The sequence below is a fragment of the Typopeltis vanoorti genome, chromosome 16, assembly GCF_054136105.1.
Source record: "Typopeltis vanoorti isolate ZY-2024b chromosome 16, IOZ_Tvanoo_1.0, whole genome shotgun sequence".
Classification (NCBI taxonomy): domain Eukaryota; kingdom Metazoa; phylum Arthropoda; class Arachnida; order Uropygi; family Thelyphonidae; genus Typopeltis; species Typopeltis vanoorti.
This window is the reverse complement of record NC_143564.1, coordinates 105,329,200-105,348,389: the sequence shown is the minus strand read 5'-3', so window position 1 is coordinate 105,348,389 and position 19,190 is coordinate 105,329,200. Positions and strand designations below refer to the sequence as shown.

Below are 19,190 nucleotides of genomic sequence, written 5' to 3'. Positions count from 1 at the left end.
TCAACTATTTATTTATTTATTTTTTTTATGAAAATCCAATTCTGACAATCCTCTATATGGCCTCTTGTTCTACACCAAGCTTCCTTTCAAAGTTTTTCTTAGCTGTTTCTCAAGTATATATAAATCTTATCAGGAACACTCAGTAGGGTGTTTTTTTTAATTTCTCTTTTTATAGATGTGTACTATGAGAGTTTTGCTCTGCTAAATTTGAATTCAACCTCCTGACCAAGTTTTCTGAATTACGCAATGCAGCCATCGTAAAACTTTTATATTTTTATACTTCCATACTTCGGACTTTTATACTTCCATATTTGAGCATTTCTGGTCAAATTTCATCTACTCCAGCTGCCTTTCCACATTTCAGGTGTTTGATGATTGCTGGGAGTTTTCTACTACTGTGCTGGCACTGCTTGTTTCATTTAGCAATCTTTCAAAGTAATTATGCCAGACATCTAGAATATCTTTAACTTCAGTTTTCATGTCACCTTTATCATCTCTGATTCCTTTTTTGGTACCTTTTCCACCATTTCTAAGCTTTTTTCAATAGCCTCCAGAATATTTTGCCACCTTCCTGATATTAAAAAGGTGTCTAACAAGGAGACTATCACCCAAAATCTTTATGCAGTTCTTCAAGAAATATTTAATAATATAAACTGGACAAACCTTGATATAAAAATTAATAACAGAAACTTAACACACCTAAGATATGCAGATGGTATCATAATTTTTGCAAACACTTCAGAAGACCTTAATATAATGATAGTAGACCTATATTATGAAAGTAGAAAAGTCGGTCTAAAAATAAACAGAGAAAAAACTAAGATCATGTTTAATCATTTTGTAACACCAAAAAACATAATAGAAAACAATTTCTTAGAAAGAGTCTCTGCATATACATACTTAGGTCATCTCATTGATCTAAACTGTGGACTCCAAAAGGAAATAAATAGGAGAGTTCAACTTCCCTGGAGTGCATTCAGAAAATTGAAAACCATTTTTCAGAACAGTGATGTCCCACTCTGTTTAAAAAGGAAGACATTTAACCAGTGTATACTTCCAGTCATCTCATATGGTTGTGAAACTTGGTCAAAGAAAAATGACTCGCATCATTGACATCGTTCTTCACCATAAGCGACTAAAATGGAAATTGGCTGGACATCTACTCAGAAGAAAAGATGAGCGATGGACCACCATACTAACAAACTGGATTTCAAAAGAAGGGAAATGAGGTAAAGGACATCCTAAAAGAAGGTGGAGTGATGAATTGTCAAATTTTTTTGGGAAAATTGGTCAACCATTGCCAATAATAGAGAAAGAACTGGAGGAGGCCTTTGTCCAGCAGTGGATAGAAAATGCTGAAAAGAAGATGTTCTTACCAAAGTCTTTCCACGAATTTTGTTTAGTAGTTTTACACCGTCCTTTGCAATCTTTCATTTTTCTCTGTATTCTCTAAAAGTACAAGCTACTTAGCTGTCAGGAACTTTGATATGCTTTTTTCTTTTTGTTGACTACCTGTAACTTCCTGAGTCCATTATGTCTCTCTCTGGCTGCATCAATGTTTTCTTCAGGGTTTGCCATTGAATCTGCACCAAGGTCTGGTTCTTGTTTTCAAACTCTTTCATTTTTTCTTTTACACAGTTCTGTGTAAAATGATATTTGATGTATTATATTTTTGGTATTTTATATTTTGATGTATTATATTAGTGATATTTGTGTAGTTCACCTCAACTTTACTTTGCTTTAATACTTTCTTACAGACTCTTCTTTCCAATCTGAAATTCAATTTTATCCTGCTAAAAACTAAATAGTGATCACTTTCCACTCCATATACTCGTGTCCTGAACCAGCAGGAAAACATTGCTATGACATAGTTATGACACTTTTCTTATTTCTTGCATCTTCTCTCTCTCTCTCCATGTAAATTTGTGTTCATTTTTATGTTGGAACCCAGTGTTGGTAATGACTAGTCCACTTTCTGAACAGAAATTCCGTATATACAATTACTATTAGCTTTGCTCTTTTCTCCAAATTTTCCCCAAACATTTCTATATGTCTGGTAATCATTTCGTAATCTGCTGTGCACTTCTCCATCAAGGACCAACTTTTCCTTTTTTTTAAATTGTGTCAGCCACCTTTTCTAATGACTCAAAAAAATTCCTCCATTTCTTCCTTGGTAGAACCTTTTGTGAGACCATAAGCACAAATAAGTCTCATTGTCTAGTTCCCCATTTTGATATTTGCCGACATCACTCCACTTGATAGTGCCTACCATTCAAGAAGATTATCCTAATACTTAGTGGTGAATACTATAGCTATTACCTCTTTTCCCTGATTGTTATTTCCTGAATATAATGCATTTCATGTAGTTCCACTATAATTTTTTTATCATCTATACTTAATAATGGGGTGCTTAATGGTCAAAGCTGTATAAATGAGAGGATACCTCCACATAGCCTTTAAAGGAATGCGGAAAACCGACCAGGGCTTCTGACCTAATGTCCAATCCTCGCCTTCTCATGATGCACCCTGTTGGGTATCTACCTGGATACTGAACGAATGAGAATGGGCTGGCAATTTTGGATTTAGCTGACCAAATTGTATTCTTATTGGCTTAAACCAATATACAAAATGATGGTACAACATGGCAAAATTTCAAGCCAGCTGGGGTGTCGCACGGTTAAACAAAGCCCCCATTGTTTTTGCCAGGGAACCAGTGCGAACAGCAAAAAGTCAGCTACAGGAACAAATCTGAAAGCACAACACAACTCAACATCAACAGAGTTAAAGATCGGTACCATCAACATAAGAAGCCTGAATGGCAAAGAAACGGAGCTAGCTGAGGAATTAGATAAGTACCAAATCGACATACTAGAAGTGACTGAAATTAAAAAGACAAAAAATGGTTAGATCTTTCTGAGAAATACATACAAAATGCTATATTCAGGAAATGACAATCAAGGAAAAGAAGTTGTAGCCATAGTATTCAACACAAAATACGAGGCTAATCTTGAATGGCAGGCAGTCTCAAGTAGAGTGATGTGGGTTAATATCAGAATGGGGAATTGGACAATGAGACTTATTTGTGCCTATGGTCCCACAAAAGGTTCTACTAAGGTAGAAGTGGAGGAATTTTTTGATGCTTTAGAAAAAGCAACTGACACGATGAAAAAGGAAAAGTTGGTCCTTGTTGGAGATCTAAATAGCAGAGTAGGAAATGATTGCAAGACATACAAAAATATTTTGGGAAAATTTAGAGAGAAGAGCAAAGTTAATAATAATGGGAAATACCTGTTGGATTTCTGCTCAGGACATGGACTGGTTATTACTAACACCATGTTCCAACATAAAAATGTGCACAAATTCACATGGAGAAAAGAGGCATGGAATAAGAAAAGTCTCACTGACAATGTTATCATTGATAGTGATGCTTTCTCCCTGATGCAAGACACCAGAGTGTACAGAGGATTTGAAATTGGAAGTGATCACTATTTAGTCTTGAGCAGGATAAAATTGAATTTCATATTGAAAAGAATAACATGTAAGAAAGTTTTAAAGCAAATAAAAGTTGAGCAGCTCTCAGATGTAAACTGTAGACTAAAATACACAAAGATTATTGAAGAAAAAATGAAAGAGTTTGAGAACAGCAACCAAACCTTGGAGATTCAGTGGCAAGCCTTGAAGAAAATACTGATTGATTCAGCCAGAGAGGCATGTGGTGAGGTTGTCTGCAAGGATAGAAAAATCAGAACTCTATGGTGGACACAGGAAGTTAAAGAGGCAGTGAAGGAAAAGAAGAAAGCATATCAAAAGTTCCTGGTAAATAAGTCAACTTGTGCTCTTAGAGAATACAGAGACAAATGTAAGGGAAATACTGTGTAAAACTAGCTAAACAAAAGTCATGGGAGGACTTTGGCAAGAACATAGAAAATAAATATCAAGAAAGTGGCAAGATATTCTGGAGTTTGTTGAAGAAGCTTAGAAATGGAGGAAAGAGTGCTGTAAAAGGAGTCAGAGATGATAAAGGTGACATGAAAACAGGAGAAAAAGATATCCTTGAAGTATGGAGTAATTACTTCGAAAAATTGGTAAATGAAACAAGCAGTGATAGCACAGTCAGGAATACATATCCGTACTTGAAGTAGAGAAAGCCATCAAGACTTGAAATGTGGAAAGGCAGCAGGAATAGATAATATTCGACCAGAAATGCTGCAGTATGGTGGTATAAAAGTCTTACAGTGGCTGCAAAAGCCTGGACAGAGGGACGAATTCCCAATGATTGAAGTAGAGCTCTCATAGTACCCATATATAAAAAGGGAAATAAAACTGAATGTGAGAATTACAGAGGTATTTCCCTACTGAGTGTTCCTGGCAAGATCTATGCAAGTAAACTTGAGAAACGGTTGAGAAGAATTGTGGAAGAAAAGCTTGGTGAAGAACAAGCTGGATTCAGGCCAAATAGAGGCAGTCAGGATCAGATCTTCACTTTACGACAAATAGTTGAGAAAGCATGGGAATATAACAAAGATCTGTATTTAAGTTTTGTCGATCTGGAAAAGGCATATGACAAGGTGCCAAGACAGAAGCTATTCAATACGCTACAATTATATGGTGTCAATGGGGCATTATATCAAGCAATACTTAGTCTTTATTTGAATTGTAAGTCAGCAGTTAGAATTGAAGGAAGTACAGGAAGATGGTTTAATGTTAAATCTGGTGTGAGACAAGGATGTACATTATCCCCTCTGTTATTCATTATCTATATTGATCACATTATGAAGGAAAGTGGTATTAAACATGATATCAGAATTGGAGATGTTAATGTCAGCTGTTTGCTTTATGCGGACGATGTTATACTTCTAAATAAATCCGCTACAAGTTTGCAAGATTCCCTGACTAAATTGAATAACTGTTGTAATAGATATGGTATGAAGGTCAGCATTAAAAAGACAAAGACAATGAAAATAGGTAGAATCGTTGAAAATGTCAACTGTGTTGCGAACGGGGAACCTGTGGAACAAGTAAAACATTTCAGCTACTTAGGCAAGATTTTTAGTGAAGATGGTAAATTAAATATGGAAATAGACAACAGAATCAACAAAGCTGGTATGGTAGGAAGTCAATTGAATAAATTCATATGGAATAAGAGAGAAATTAGTCGCAACACTAAATTAGCTGTATACAAGACAGTGTTCAAACCAGTTTTAACTAATAGATCTGAGAGCTGGGTCAGAAGTAAAACACTTGACCAAAGACTAGAGATATGATATGAGATATGAGAGTCCTGAGAAATGAGAGCCACAGATATGAGAGTCCTGAGAAAGATTAGAGGTGTGAACAAATGGCATCAATGGCAATATCATATTAAAAACGAGGATATTAGGAAAGAATTTGACATTGTTAGCATCGAGGAATGAGTTAGCAGAGCTAATCTCAGGTGGTATGGTCACTTAAACAGAATGAGCGAGGAAAGATTATCAAAACAAAAAAAGGTTGGCAGATAAATGCCCCAGAGGAAGACCAAGATATAGGTGGATTGATATGGTACAAAGTGCCTTAGACGACAGAAATATAAGATCTGATAATGTTGAAGTCTTGAGAAGTACAAGTAACAGACTGATTTGGAGGAAAATTGTAGATAGGAAGTTAGCAATGATGTAATTTTTCATGTAGTACTATCATACCCTGTACACCCCTTAAGGGTACATGTCAGAAATTTGATGATGATGATGATTGTATATAATTTGTTTTATCATCTATATTATTATACTTATTATATATACTTTTTTTTATTTTACTTATTTAATTTGTTTATTTTATTTATGTAATTATTTTTTTTCACTATAGGTCAGGTAGGTATAAAAACAATTAACAAATAAGATTTAAGTTATTTTTGTGTAGTGTCATATAACGTGTGTCTTATTCATTTATATGCTTTCCTGATGATAAGATGATTTTGATAGAGATCGAAACATCAAATGTTATTTTCTTAATTGTAAGTAAAGTAATTGCTCCATCATGTGTATTTTTGATGATTATAGATTGTATACAATGAATGTTGATGACCTTGTAACCTTAAAAGAAATAAAATTATTCCAATTTTAACATACACATATTTCCTATTATACTATCTCTATATAAACAAATCGTTTATATTTATGTCTTAAAAAGTTAGTTTTCAAGTATTCATGTTAAAAAAAAACAAACCCTGAATGCTCAAAAACACTAGAATGGTTAGTGCTATTGTTGCTGGCTGATCTTTCTGAAAATAAGCTGTGTCTTAGAAATACTACCTAATAAGCTAATTGTGATTACTCACTACTACTGAAAAAAGAAAAGAAAGGACACATCCCAGAAGGAACAGTAAGGACTCATGCAATAGTTCAGTACACATTACAAATCTGTTTCATTTTTCATCCCTTTGATTGATTAGCAGACATTTTAAACAGAAATGCTGATATTCCTTTTGTCAACTGAAACATTAGTTTTGTCATAATTAGGTCTTCCTAATTGCTTCGAAAACAACTTCCTATTTTTATAATTTCTTAATTTATAATAATCACAGGTTTCTATCATTAAAAAATTATAACTTTTGGAGGAGGGGAGAGAATCATTTGGAAAATGTGCATCTTTGTTACATAGCCATTCAACAGGTGCTTTGAGGAGATTATTTAGCCAAGTCTTCAAACTACAGATATTTCAGATGATAACTTACTTTCACAATGTTCACAAGTGAAGCAAAAACATATGGGAGCATGTATTGTAACATGTTATTTTGACAATCAAATTTTATTTAAAATATTCTTTCAATAATCCTCCCCCCAAAAAAAGTGCTCAAGATTATTTTCTCACTATTTTCACCAACCAAGTGGTTATCAAAATAATTTAAAGAATAATGTTATTATTATAGGTAGAGCTTGTATGATACACAAGAGGGTTATCTGACATGTTTATTTCAATTCATAATGAGTGATTTGGAAATAAGGTGAAGAATGCACATAACATTATGAATTATTATAAAATCATTATGTATAATTCCCCCTCCCCTTTCATATACAGAAAACCACAGGAGTACAGAAACTGTAATCTTTCTGTGAAGTAAGTTCTAACTAGGATTATGAATAAATAATATCTAATTCAGAACAAAGTGAACTTTTTAAGAAGTGTAAACCATCAGTTATCTTCATTACAAGGTATAGTAATCCTTCACACTCAACAGAAGAACACTTAACTGAATTAAACTTGCTTTCATAGGTTCTTGGGACTGGCTCTGAGATGAACCTCAGAACTATCCCTACTGAAATCATTAAATGTGTAGTTCCTTCAATATGTAGGGTAACTCTACAAAGTAACTGTTTTATGAAAGTATTTATCTTTAATAAAGTTCTTTAAGAACACAAAATGTGCAGTGAGATAAGCCTAATCAGCCAAAAAAGATTCTGGCATTGCGTAATCATTAATGACCAACTGCTCAACCTGTCTCCACCTGCCAGAGGGGGAGAGAGAATATATACTGCAGTATGGAAGTTTCTCTTATTTTGTCCTGTCATTTACAGCTATAATTATATGATAAAAGGACCAGAAATATAAGGCTATACTGTATATGTTTAGTCTGTCTAATATCTCCATTTAAAATTAGAGTTACCCTAATATTGAGGGGACTACATATTTCATGATTTCAGTAGTACTGGCTCTGAGGTTCATCTCAGAGTCAGTACTACGAACCTGTGAAAGCAAGTTTATTCCAGTTAACTGTACTGTATATGCTTCACCTCCATATTTTGATGAATGTGTGAGCATGTCATGGCCATACAGAAGTTAAAGCATTCAGATATTTATAAACTTTAACAGAAACATGCCGATTTCAAATGTGGTTAAGGAGGTGGGAAAGAGATGTTTGCATGAAGAGAATGCTAATAGAAGTTAGTGATGAAAGAAAGGCTCTACTGGGGCAAACCAATCTCGAAGCATCTGCAGCACTGTATCTTGAATATAACTACTACAGAAATTAGATTCCTACCTCTAAAGCAACAGTATGGTGGAAGATTTCTGCTTGACAAAGAAGCAGAAGTATACATTCAAAATCTGCAATGAGTAAAATAAATTACCGTTGTGTATTGTAAAAATGGATGATTCTGTAAGTCGATAGGGTAGTCTTCAGATTTAAAAAAAAAAAAATAAATAAAAAATACAATATATCAATGTACTTATCTAGCTTACATAAACAGCATAAGCTTCTTTGAATATTTTTCCAGAAGCACAAATTTATGTGACTGAACCATGTATTTTCTTTATGTGGTGTTGTGTCAGTCGACACTTACTGGGCTTCAGCAACTTTTATTTATCTTGCAAAGTTATCTTAACAATTTGGTGTGTAACATGGTGTATGGTGCTTGCATTTAAGCGAATTCAAACTACCTATTGCATATCGCAAAACTCTTCTTTGCACTTGAGATGCACATTAAATGATATGTTCAAAAGAAATTTGAACAGGATAATCATAAATTTAACACAGTTATAAATATAAAGCAATGATAATGTTTTTAATCAATTTAGTTTTTTGTCAGAGAAAATTTGAATAATGTTTTACATGTTATGTGCAATCCAGCTATATCTTGATGATAATGGTGTTTCCTAATACACTAAAAGAACTATGGTAATGGTTATTGAGAAAGTACAAGGAAGGTCACTGCTTTTTTCTCGTGTGCCTTGACTCATAGCAAAACATCAGTGAACCATTCCTGGAATACTTTAAGTAAGCTCTGTTTATCAAACTTATTCATATGATCATACTATTATTGAAGAATTAGATGCAGGTAATAGTTTTAACATCATATATTTTGATTTTCTGCTTCTTCTTCTTTTCCGTCTAAGATGGGTTGAGTCTTCTCTTGAGTAGGATCTTCCAGTCTTCTCTATTACTTGCTGTTCGAAAAAGTTCCTTATATGTTCTGCATCCTGGGATGTTCTTTATTAATTTCAGCCAGGTAATTCTTAGTCTTCTGAGTCTTCTTTTTTCAGTTGGAAAAGTATTGACTAGGACGTCAGGAAGTCTATCTGCATCCATGTGTATAGTGTGGCTAAACCATCGCAGTTGTTGTTTTCTAATTTTTTCTATTATTGTCTCTTTTTATACAATAATTCTTGTCTGACTGTGCTGTTTGTTTTCTTTTCTATCCAACTTGTTCTATTTATTTTTCTTAACCATTCCATTTCAAATGCCTGCAGTTTTTTCTCCTCTCTTTTCTTAACTGTCCACGCTTCTGCTCCATAGATGACTGTTGGTATAATTATTGATTCATATAATCTGATTTTGGCTTGCTTAGATATCTTAATTTTGATTTTATTCTGAACCTCACACCCATCTTATTTACAAATTGGAGAAATATGGCATTAAGAGTAAGGCATCGAAGTGGTTAGAAGGAGAGTTAAGAGAAAGGGGGAGGGGAGAGAAAATGCAGAGTGGTATGGAATCAGTATGCCTCTGACAAGGCTCCAGTAACTAGTGGATTTCCATGAGATTCAATACTAGATCCGTTGGTGTTCTTAATTTTTATCAATGAAATTATAGAAATAAAATTTTAATGTCAAAATTTGCAGATGACATCAAAGCAGTTAGGATAATAAAGAAGATCAAGAGCTATTACTTTGGGCTGACTTAAACATGATATTTGGTCAGTCAGAAGAATGGGACATTCAACAGTTTAAAATGTAAAGTTCTTTATCTACATGACAAAGATATAAGTGTACCCTATTATTTGGGTATAAGGACAAACTCAAAATAGTGGAAGATATAAAGGAACTAGGAATAACAAATAGTGCAGTACAATATGAAATTTTCAAAACAATGTAGTAAGAAAGCCAGGACTGCACATAGGATTCTTTCATTAATTGGCAGGAACTAAAATAGATGCAAAGACAGAATTTCACTGTACAAATGAATGGTTAGGCCACACATAGAATATTCAAGTTATGAATTCCTAGCTTAAAAAACAGATATGCTGGAGAAGGTACAAAGAAGAGCAACTAAATTAATAGCTGGAATTAACTTCTTTTATGAAGAAAGCTTTGATTTTGTAGGTTGTAAACGTTAAAGATAAGGCAAATAAGAAAAGATTTGTTATGTTTTAACAGTTTATATTTGTAAACAATTTGTTTAGTTAAGTAATTTATAAAGCTGCTAAAGGATGAAGTAAATTATGGTGAAATTTTTACATTTTTGAGGAATTGTAACTCAAGGTTATGCTTTTTTTTTTTTTTTTTTTTTTTTTTTTTTTTTTCCCTATCTACCAAACTCTGCAATTTGCATTCCACAACCTCTCTCCATAACCAACATCCCAGAGTCTGGGATACTGTCTTAGCCATTCAGCTCAGGACTCTCTCCAGTGTTTCCATATCACAGTGAACAAATCTAAGCACAAGCACATCCTTATCCCTACTTGTTAATGTACACCTTATCATAGCAGCAATGCAATGTGTAGTCTTTGCATGTGCTCTCTAAACTGCAGTTTACTGTCAACAATTACCATCAGATCTTGAAATATAACAGCCTTATATTTCTGCCCTCTAAAGTACAACACCTTGATTTATTAAGACTACAAACCTATTTTTGTCTAAGTTGATTCAAATCTTTCAGAAGAAATGATTGGAATAAACTTGTCACAAATTATTGTTTTGAACATCATTTAAGTGATAAGTCAAATTAATGATTAAAGCTAGCTCTCAGCAAACATCACCAAAGCCCAGAAACTACTTTCTAAAGCAAATTCACTATGGCATGCAATTTACTATAATAAACTCTGTGGTCCTGCTATAGTGATATTAACCAATAACCAGTAAGGAATGTTATACACATTACTGTTGTCACTATTGATAAATTTTAAGGCATTTGATAATAATATGTAATTAACATTGCTGAACATGTTAATACTGTTTTTGTTGTCTATGTATAAAAAAAAAAAAAAAAAAAAAGATGAGATGGAATACATGAGAAATATGAATATGAGGAAGCACAAGAAATTTCATTCCACGATGAAAATTTAGTAAGATTACTGTGTTTCCTGCAACAAGTCTTCTGACTTAATGGAGATACCCATATAACATAACTATAAAATGGGAGGAAAACTCACATTAAAACTTATTTCTTGTAGAATTTTGGCCTAAGTGTCATAGCCATCTTCAGTACAGGATTACAAAACAGCAATCAAACCTAACAGGCAATTCTAAAAAGCACTACTTTAGTAGCTACTGTAAGATAACTAAAATGATCAATAATTTCTTAAATAAATAAATAAAAATATAAAAAGAAATAAAGTTATAAAAAATTAGCAGATTTAAAATGTACCATCTCCCATAGAGAGATATAAGTACACTATTGTATCTGTTTAATTTAGGACAATGAACTAAAGTTTCACATGTTTCTTTATAAGGACATTCTATGAGGAAATGACTTTTATGAAGGACTTTTGTCTTGTTCCAATGAACTCAATGTTTAGTGCAGATAGCATACTCAGCAAGTCCTGTTCAGGCTCATGATACTTAATACAAGACTTGTGTTCTTCTAGAGAAATAAAGGCAGATCTTCCACTTTGTCCAAAATAAGATAAGTCACAAGAACAAGGAAATCTGGTAGACACCTGGAAAATGTAGAGGTAAAAGCTTGCTCATAGATGAAGTGAGAAAGGTGGAGATTTTTGTTGAATATTTTTGCTGCCTTTCATCCAATAAATAAGATGAACACAATTTTTATATACATTGCCTTTTTTTTTTTTAGGATATGAAAATATATGCTAATATACAAAGATTTATGATACATTTTTCTGTGTGACAGAAGTAACCAAATTTATATGACCAAAGCAGCAAGTTTAAGAATATAATATACTTTGCACTGCTGAGTTTTTTTTTTTTTTCCCAATAAAATCAACAGTGACATAAATCATTACCTGGTGTCAATAACAGAACTTTTGCTGAGTGCACGAGGACTGTATAGATGAGATAAAGTAAAAGCTGGAAGACGGCGAATACTAAAACGTTCATGTTCCCAAGCCAAAACTTCTTCAGCCAAATTAATTTTTTTATGAATCATTGTAATACTGAGTTCAGGATATAACCATTTAGAAACTGTCTGAAGATCCTAAAAAAATAATCCCAAATTAGCAACTCACTATTTATTTATACTGCACAATTCTTGTCAATACATCAACAATAGCAAATTTGCTAAATAAGTCATAAACTGGCATTGAGTGATAGTAAAACAGCTGAAAGAGATTGATATCTAGTTTCACCATCACATGACACACACATACACGACATTTTTCTTATTTGCACTAGTAGTTATTATCAAAAGAAACATTTATTTCATCCTGCTGACAAGTTTTTCTAAAATGCTGAAAATTCATATAAGTTCAAAACATTGATATGTTTTGAACTTATCAAAATCAGCTCAAAACATAATGATTACTTATCAACATAATATTATTAGTGGTTATATTCTATGGCAAGATGTACTCCCTGATCATATGTTGTTTACTTACAAAGGTGGTTCATTCTGTCTGTCTAAAATCTTGGTAAGAAGAAAAGAACATAAAAAGTATATTCAGGTATGGATAACCTAAAAGCATATCGTAGCATTCCTTGGGTAAAGACCATTTCAAAAGGTGAAAGAAAGCCAGGCTCCTGTTACACAGATCCCAATTCAATTCACAGACAGTGTTCCTGGAAGCAACTTGTGATCTACATAACTCAGTGAACCACATTTCAACTCATGGTGTAATCCTATAAAGTTCGGAGTACCATCCTGTACTCCTGTCAGCAGTAAGTATAGAAGATCACTATAGAGAGAGTATACCACTGTTGCCATCCATATACATGACTGTCCTTGAGGTCATTTCATTCTCCATATTCATTGAATGAGTGTGTGCACCTTTAAAGTGCCTTTGATAATGCTAGCTAGAGCTGATTAAACATCAACATGTAAATAACTAGTTAGTAAATTATTTATATTTTTATTCCACTTCCACTAGTTTTTATTTCAGAAAGTTCAACATGAATGAGAATTTTCAAATTTGTGGTCTTCAGTCTTTGATCAAATGTTTTATTTCTAACCCAGTTCTTAGTGTTCATTCCAGTTTTAAATGGAATGAACACTGTTCAATCAAGTTTTAACTTATAAATTTGACATTTGTATGCTGCTAGTTTAATGTTTTTGACTAATTTCTCTCTTATTCCATATAAATTTATTCAGACGACTCTTTACCATATCAGCATTGCTTATTCTATTCTATTTACATAATTATTTACAAAACTTGATTTCAAATGTGAATGTTAAAAAATTATGTAATTATGTGAGATTTGTTTCTGTATGTATTACAGAAGACAATTGGTATAAAAATAAAAAAAAAAAAATCCAAGAGACAAGAGATATAGTTGGTTATAGCACAGAATTTACTGTTTTTTTAAATTAATTTTTATTATTTTTATGATGACCGCATACATGAGAGGTCACAAGACCTATAATGTTATATTGCAAGAGTGGGCAAATGATTAAGGAGTTGGTCAGATCTGAGACTTATAAAGTGTTAAGAGTTGAGAGGAAGAGAAGTAATGTTTATAAAAGAAAAGAACAGCAAATTTTTTTAGAAGGTAAGGGAGGCTTACTTAGCCTCCCTTAATATGTTTGTGCCAGAATAAATTGAATGTGACTGTCAATTCAAGAAGAGAAAGTGATCTTGAGTTAACTGTCACATGTTTTGGAGACAAAAAAGAGAGTGGATCAAGTAGGAAAACACTAGAGTACTACCCTGTAGTACTCTAATGTTAGATGCCTCAGGATTTCTTGAATGAGGAAGAGGAATGAAGAGCAGTGGTGTCAACAAAGTTGTGAATAGGATTTGAAGTCAGAGAAAGGAGGTCATTAATGTAAATGAGGAAGAATGTGGGTGTAAGCACAGAACCCTGGAGATCACCAGCATTGACAGGGATATCCGATAAGAGGAAGCTGGTGATGGCAGCTTGTTCAGGAGGTTTCGGTGCCAGCAACGATCAAATGCCTGTGAAATATCGAGATTGATAATGAGGTTCTACAAATTGTTCCATTGCTTGTTCAGGATTGGCAGCTTGTTCAGGAGGTTTCAGTGCCTGCAACAATCAAATGCCTGTGAAATATCGAGATTGATAACATGAGGTTCTACAAATTGTTCCATTGCTTTTGTCCACAGGTGGTTGAGATTCTAGGAGGTTGGCTGTAGAACAAGAATGGCAGAATCCATATTGGTGATCGCTAATTAACTGTTGAGTCTCCAGATAATGAAAAAGCTGGTTGTTGATAACCTTCTCCATCACTTTTGAAAGTACTGAGGTGAGAGCAATCGGTCACCATTTAAATGGCTAACTTTTGTCCCCCTTTCTGGGTACAGGCTTGATGTAAGCTTGCTTCCATGCTGTTGGGTAGATGCCAGTAGATCATGATAGTTTATACAGGTAATACAGGATGGTGTCAATTTTGGTGCACAACTAGAGGAATACCATCTGGACCAGAGCCTTATTAGTATGAAGATTAATGAAGGTTTTTCTGATGTCCTTCTGGCAAAAGTTCAGATGAGGCATGCAGTGGGCAGTTTGCAGATGTATGGAAAGTAATTGCCTTTGGTTGTCCAGGAGTTGAAGAAAAAAACTGATGCCAAGAGGTTTGCCTTTTCCTTATGTGAGGTTACCATACCATCAGGATGTGACAGATAGCAACAAGGAAGAGAAGATGTTACACCCAACAGCCTTAGCAAGGGATCAGAAGGCTTGACTGCCAGTTGAGCTGGAGGCAAGTTTATTGCATTTCATTCTTATAAAGTCTGCTTTGGAATTGTTGATAACTTTTAACATATGTTTCTGGATGTTGTATAAGCAGAATGAGAAGATGAGGTTTAATTTAAGTCACTGAACTTAAGTTGCATTTTTATCATGGACAACAGATTTTTTTGAGAATCAGGGCTTGAATACATGTAGATGTTTGCAGCAGATTGGAATGAGAGCCTTCATTCCCCAATGAGGATTATTTCAGTTATTAGTTCAGTGCAGGTGTTTGCACTTTAGGAGAGCAAAAGCAGGAATCTGACTATAGAAAAGCGACATAAAAATTCCAGAGGTCATCCTAGTTAGCACAATTATAGTGCCACAGGGTACGAGGCTGAGAATGGCTGGGAGGAGGATGAACTGTAGGGAAGCAGATATCCACAGTTTATTTGGAGGGAGAGCTGGTTAAGAAAAGGTCAAGAATGTTGGTATGATGAGGACTGTCTGGTATTCTGGTTAGTAGATTGACTATTTGTACTAGGTCATGACTGATGGCAAATGATTCAGCTTCCTTTCCAGCTTGATCTGTGACATTGGAATGGGAGGGGAGCCAATTTGTGTTATGAACATTCAAGTCCCCAAGGAGACAATCTCATAAATTAGATAATTAGTTCGTAAGAAGTCGATTTTTAGTGATAGGTAGTTAAAAGAGAGGTAGGATTGTCAAAGAAGGAAAAATGATCATGATAAAGATCTCCACTCCATTTTCACGAAACAAAGAAAATGGTGACTAACAGAACCAAGAAAATCATGGGAAATAGAAGAATGAAAATCATAGGAAACAAAACAAAGGAAATCATACACCACTGACAAACAGGACTGGAAGTAGCTCATGTATGATTCCTGTCAGGGCTCTTTGGATATTTTCTAATTTCAAAATGAGCACCTTTCATCTTGTTCTTGAGCTTTGGGAAAATAAAAGAAAAAAAGTTACAGTGACTGGAATGCATTTTTGGTTAAATACTTATGAATAGAAATGCAGAATGAGGAGACACATTGTTGTGATGCAAGATCCAATCATTTATAACTGCTAGACACACCTATCAAATGTGTTTTTGCAACAGTTCAAGGATCTCCATGTAGTATATTTAATTGACAACTGCTCCTGGAGGTACAAATTCTCAGTTGACCATGCCATGATTATCAAAAAAAGGTGACAATTATTGTTTTTGTTTGGGTTTGTTCATGCATGTCTTCTTCAGTCTTGGAGAATTTTTTGTGCCACTCTGAACTTTGTTTCGTTTTAAGATCATACTCAAAAAACCAGCTCTCATGTCCAGTAATAACATGATCTAAAAATTGGATTTGGTGATGGCAACCTTCTTGATCATCACTGAGATTTTTTGGAACCACCTTCACACAGATCTTTTGCATTTCCAAATCTTCAGTCAAAATCTTGTGAATGGTGAAACAGTTATTGTACAATGAAACCTGTGGAGAATTCATGACTAAACAAACACATAATAACACAGTAATAAGTTTTAATAAGTAAATATTTTATCCTAAGTATCTTAGGACAACATCAGTACAGTTAATTCAAACAATACTAGGAATAATATGCAGTTAGGGCGCATGATTAATGGAATCCCAATATGCATGCAGTAGCGTGTTATAGAATTAAATTAAAATATATCTGGAGGAAAAAAAGATTATAAGATAACATATATAAAAAAAATTTTACACAATTTTGTATGACAATTTCCCATACTTTAGGAATAGCAAGAATGTCATTACGGTTTAGATTTGGTCTGTGAAGTAGGGCTTCAGAACTTTCTTTATATAAATGTTTATATAAAGATCTTTATATAAATATGAACTTCTACATAGATCTTAATGTAAACACGAACATTTATATAAAGAAGGTGTAAAAGCCCTACTTCACAGACCAAATCTAAACCGTAATGACATTCTTGCTATTCCTAAAGTATGGGAAATTGTCATAGAAAATTGTGTAAAATAATTTTTTTATATATGTTATCTTACAATCTTTTTATTTTTTCCCCCTCCAGATATATTTTAATTTAATTCTATAACATGCTACTGCACACATATTGGGACTCATTGTAATCATGAGCCCTAACTGTATGTTATTCCTAGTATTGTTTGAATGAACTGTACTGATGATATCCTAACATACTTAGGATGAAATATTTACTTATTAAAATTTATTGTTGCGGTTATTACATGCGTTTTTTTAGTCATGAAACAGTTAATATGCAATTCTTCTGAGATTATTTGGAGCATTAAATGTCAATCTTTGCAGATGCACTTGCTCAATGTTGCTATTGTTATTTCTGTTGTGACAGGCCACCCTGCACATTGCTCATATCCCACACTTTCTCTTCTCTCCAAATATATCTTGCCATTCAAACACTTGACTACAGGATAAAGAATGATTACCACATGCCTGTTTAATTTTAGTGAAAATTTCAGTAGCACTGTTAATCAATTTAACACAAAATTTAATTGCATGTTGTTCCAGATTTCACTTCTCCATTTTTGTGACGAACATATCAGAAATAGACTTACTAAAAATGATAACTTGACAGATGTTTACCGTACCAAAGAGAAACTTACATGGAAAGAGCAGGAATCACTCTAACATATTATACCATCGCTGGTTCAAATGCTGCTGATTTGTCACAATAAATAAAAAAAACTCATTACTTTTCTGCTAGACTTCATGTTTAACACATAAGATGACATAAAAAAGTAATTATAAAATTATAGAAATTAAAATTCAAAATTCATATTTAAATTTCAAAATGTTACATTAATTTAAATTATCACTTACCTGAAAACCTTCTACTGATTGTAATTCATTTGCAAGAAAGTCGGTTTGCCATTATGAGTTTTTACTGTGAAATCTGCATAATAAACTAACTATGTTGTCTGTACAATTAAAATCAAAAATAATCTGAAAACTTCAGCCATCCATCAACTTTATAACTTACTACCAATCACAAAAGGAGAAAGGGGAAACTGATTAGCATAGCTAGTGTGAAAAAGAAAGCTTCTTAACTGGACAGAGAATTTTCAATAATGGACAGCTGTCAAAATTGATACTGTACTTAGAAATTAACTTAAAGAAATATGGCACAATATACAGTATTTCTTTTAATTAAAAGTTATCCTTCATTAGTGACTCATTTTGTTTTGATCAAAATTTCTGATTTTAATGGTACAGCTTTCACCTATTTAGTTCATTATGAAGATTTCAGGTAAGTGACATTGATTTTAGCTAATTTTGAAATGTAAACATTAATTCTAAATTTTTATTCTGCATTCTTTATGTTTGGTCCTATCCATTCTTTAAGTTCTGCTACCAATGTACAATTTCTTCCAATATTTTGTTCTGTTTTCTGCCATTTCCTCTGTGCATGTATGGTTACTGCCATACATAAACTATGTTCTGTCATCAGTACACAACCTTCTAACCATTTCCTTTCTCTACTGACTGTAATTCATTCGCAAGAAACTCAGTTTGCCATTTTGAGCTTTTACTGTTTGTAACAATGAGCTAAAATACTCTGGTGTTGGAGACCTAAGAACAAACGCTATTCCTGAAGATTACAACTGCAAATTCAGACGAATCAGCTTGTAGAATTTGTATAACTGACAATTTCAAGTAGAAAGTGGTAAACATTCAAACTTTCGAATCATGTGCAAAGGGGTAATGTGGTAGCATTCACAACAGGATAAATGGATAAAAACTGAGCTAAGTGAATTCTGTTGGACGGAAGCTCTTTTCATGAAGGAATAAAGTTGCAAACTTGGATGTCCTGCATTGTCTCAAAGACATCTAGATGATTTCATGCAGGAAAAAATTATTGAAAAGCTTGAAGAAAACTGCAGAATTACTGATATTGCCAGTGAGTTTGGCAATATCAGTAATTCTAATACAGAACCTGGATGCAACATAGTGTTGTATCCAGGCTCTGAAATGTGTTCCAGACATTCCAGACATTCGCTAAGCGGTCACCCTAGCTCTACCATGGAGCATGAATAGAGATTTTTGGTTATAACAGCAAAACATAACCAACACACACTATGGCAGGTCAGTAAAGCATGTTTTCACTGGTCTTGTATCCATAAAAAATGGCCAGTTGTTTTAGTCTTTCTTCTCATTCTAGATGGCACTTGATCTGGCATGAAAGTGGTAGTGCTTACCATCATGAGGGTGTTCGTGACGGGGATAGATATGGTGGTGTAGGAGGTCATGTTGTGGGGCATTATGCTTAACGGATGCACTGAACTACAAGTGCTGGAAAAAGGAACTATGACTGGTGAACAATATTGCAACGAAGTTTTTCAACATCATGTTCAAATGTTCTGTGGCGCTGTAGGCA

At 33.6% G+C, this 19,190-nt stretch overlaps 1 protein-coding gene across 1 annotated transcript in view; it reads right to left on the bottom strand.

The window, feature by feature from the left end:
• Positions 1-19,190, bottom strand: part of LOC150098243 (BOS complex subunit ncln) — a 351,007-nt gene that overhangs the window by 94,163 nt on the left and 237,654 nt on the right. The window contains exon 9 of the mRNA XM_090406188.1: positions 11,940-12,130. Within this exon, the coding sequence (XP_090262314.1) occupies positions 11,940-12,130 (191 nt within the window). The remainder of the gene's footprint in view (positions 1-11,939; positions 12,131-19,190) is intronic.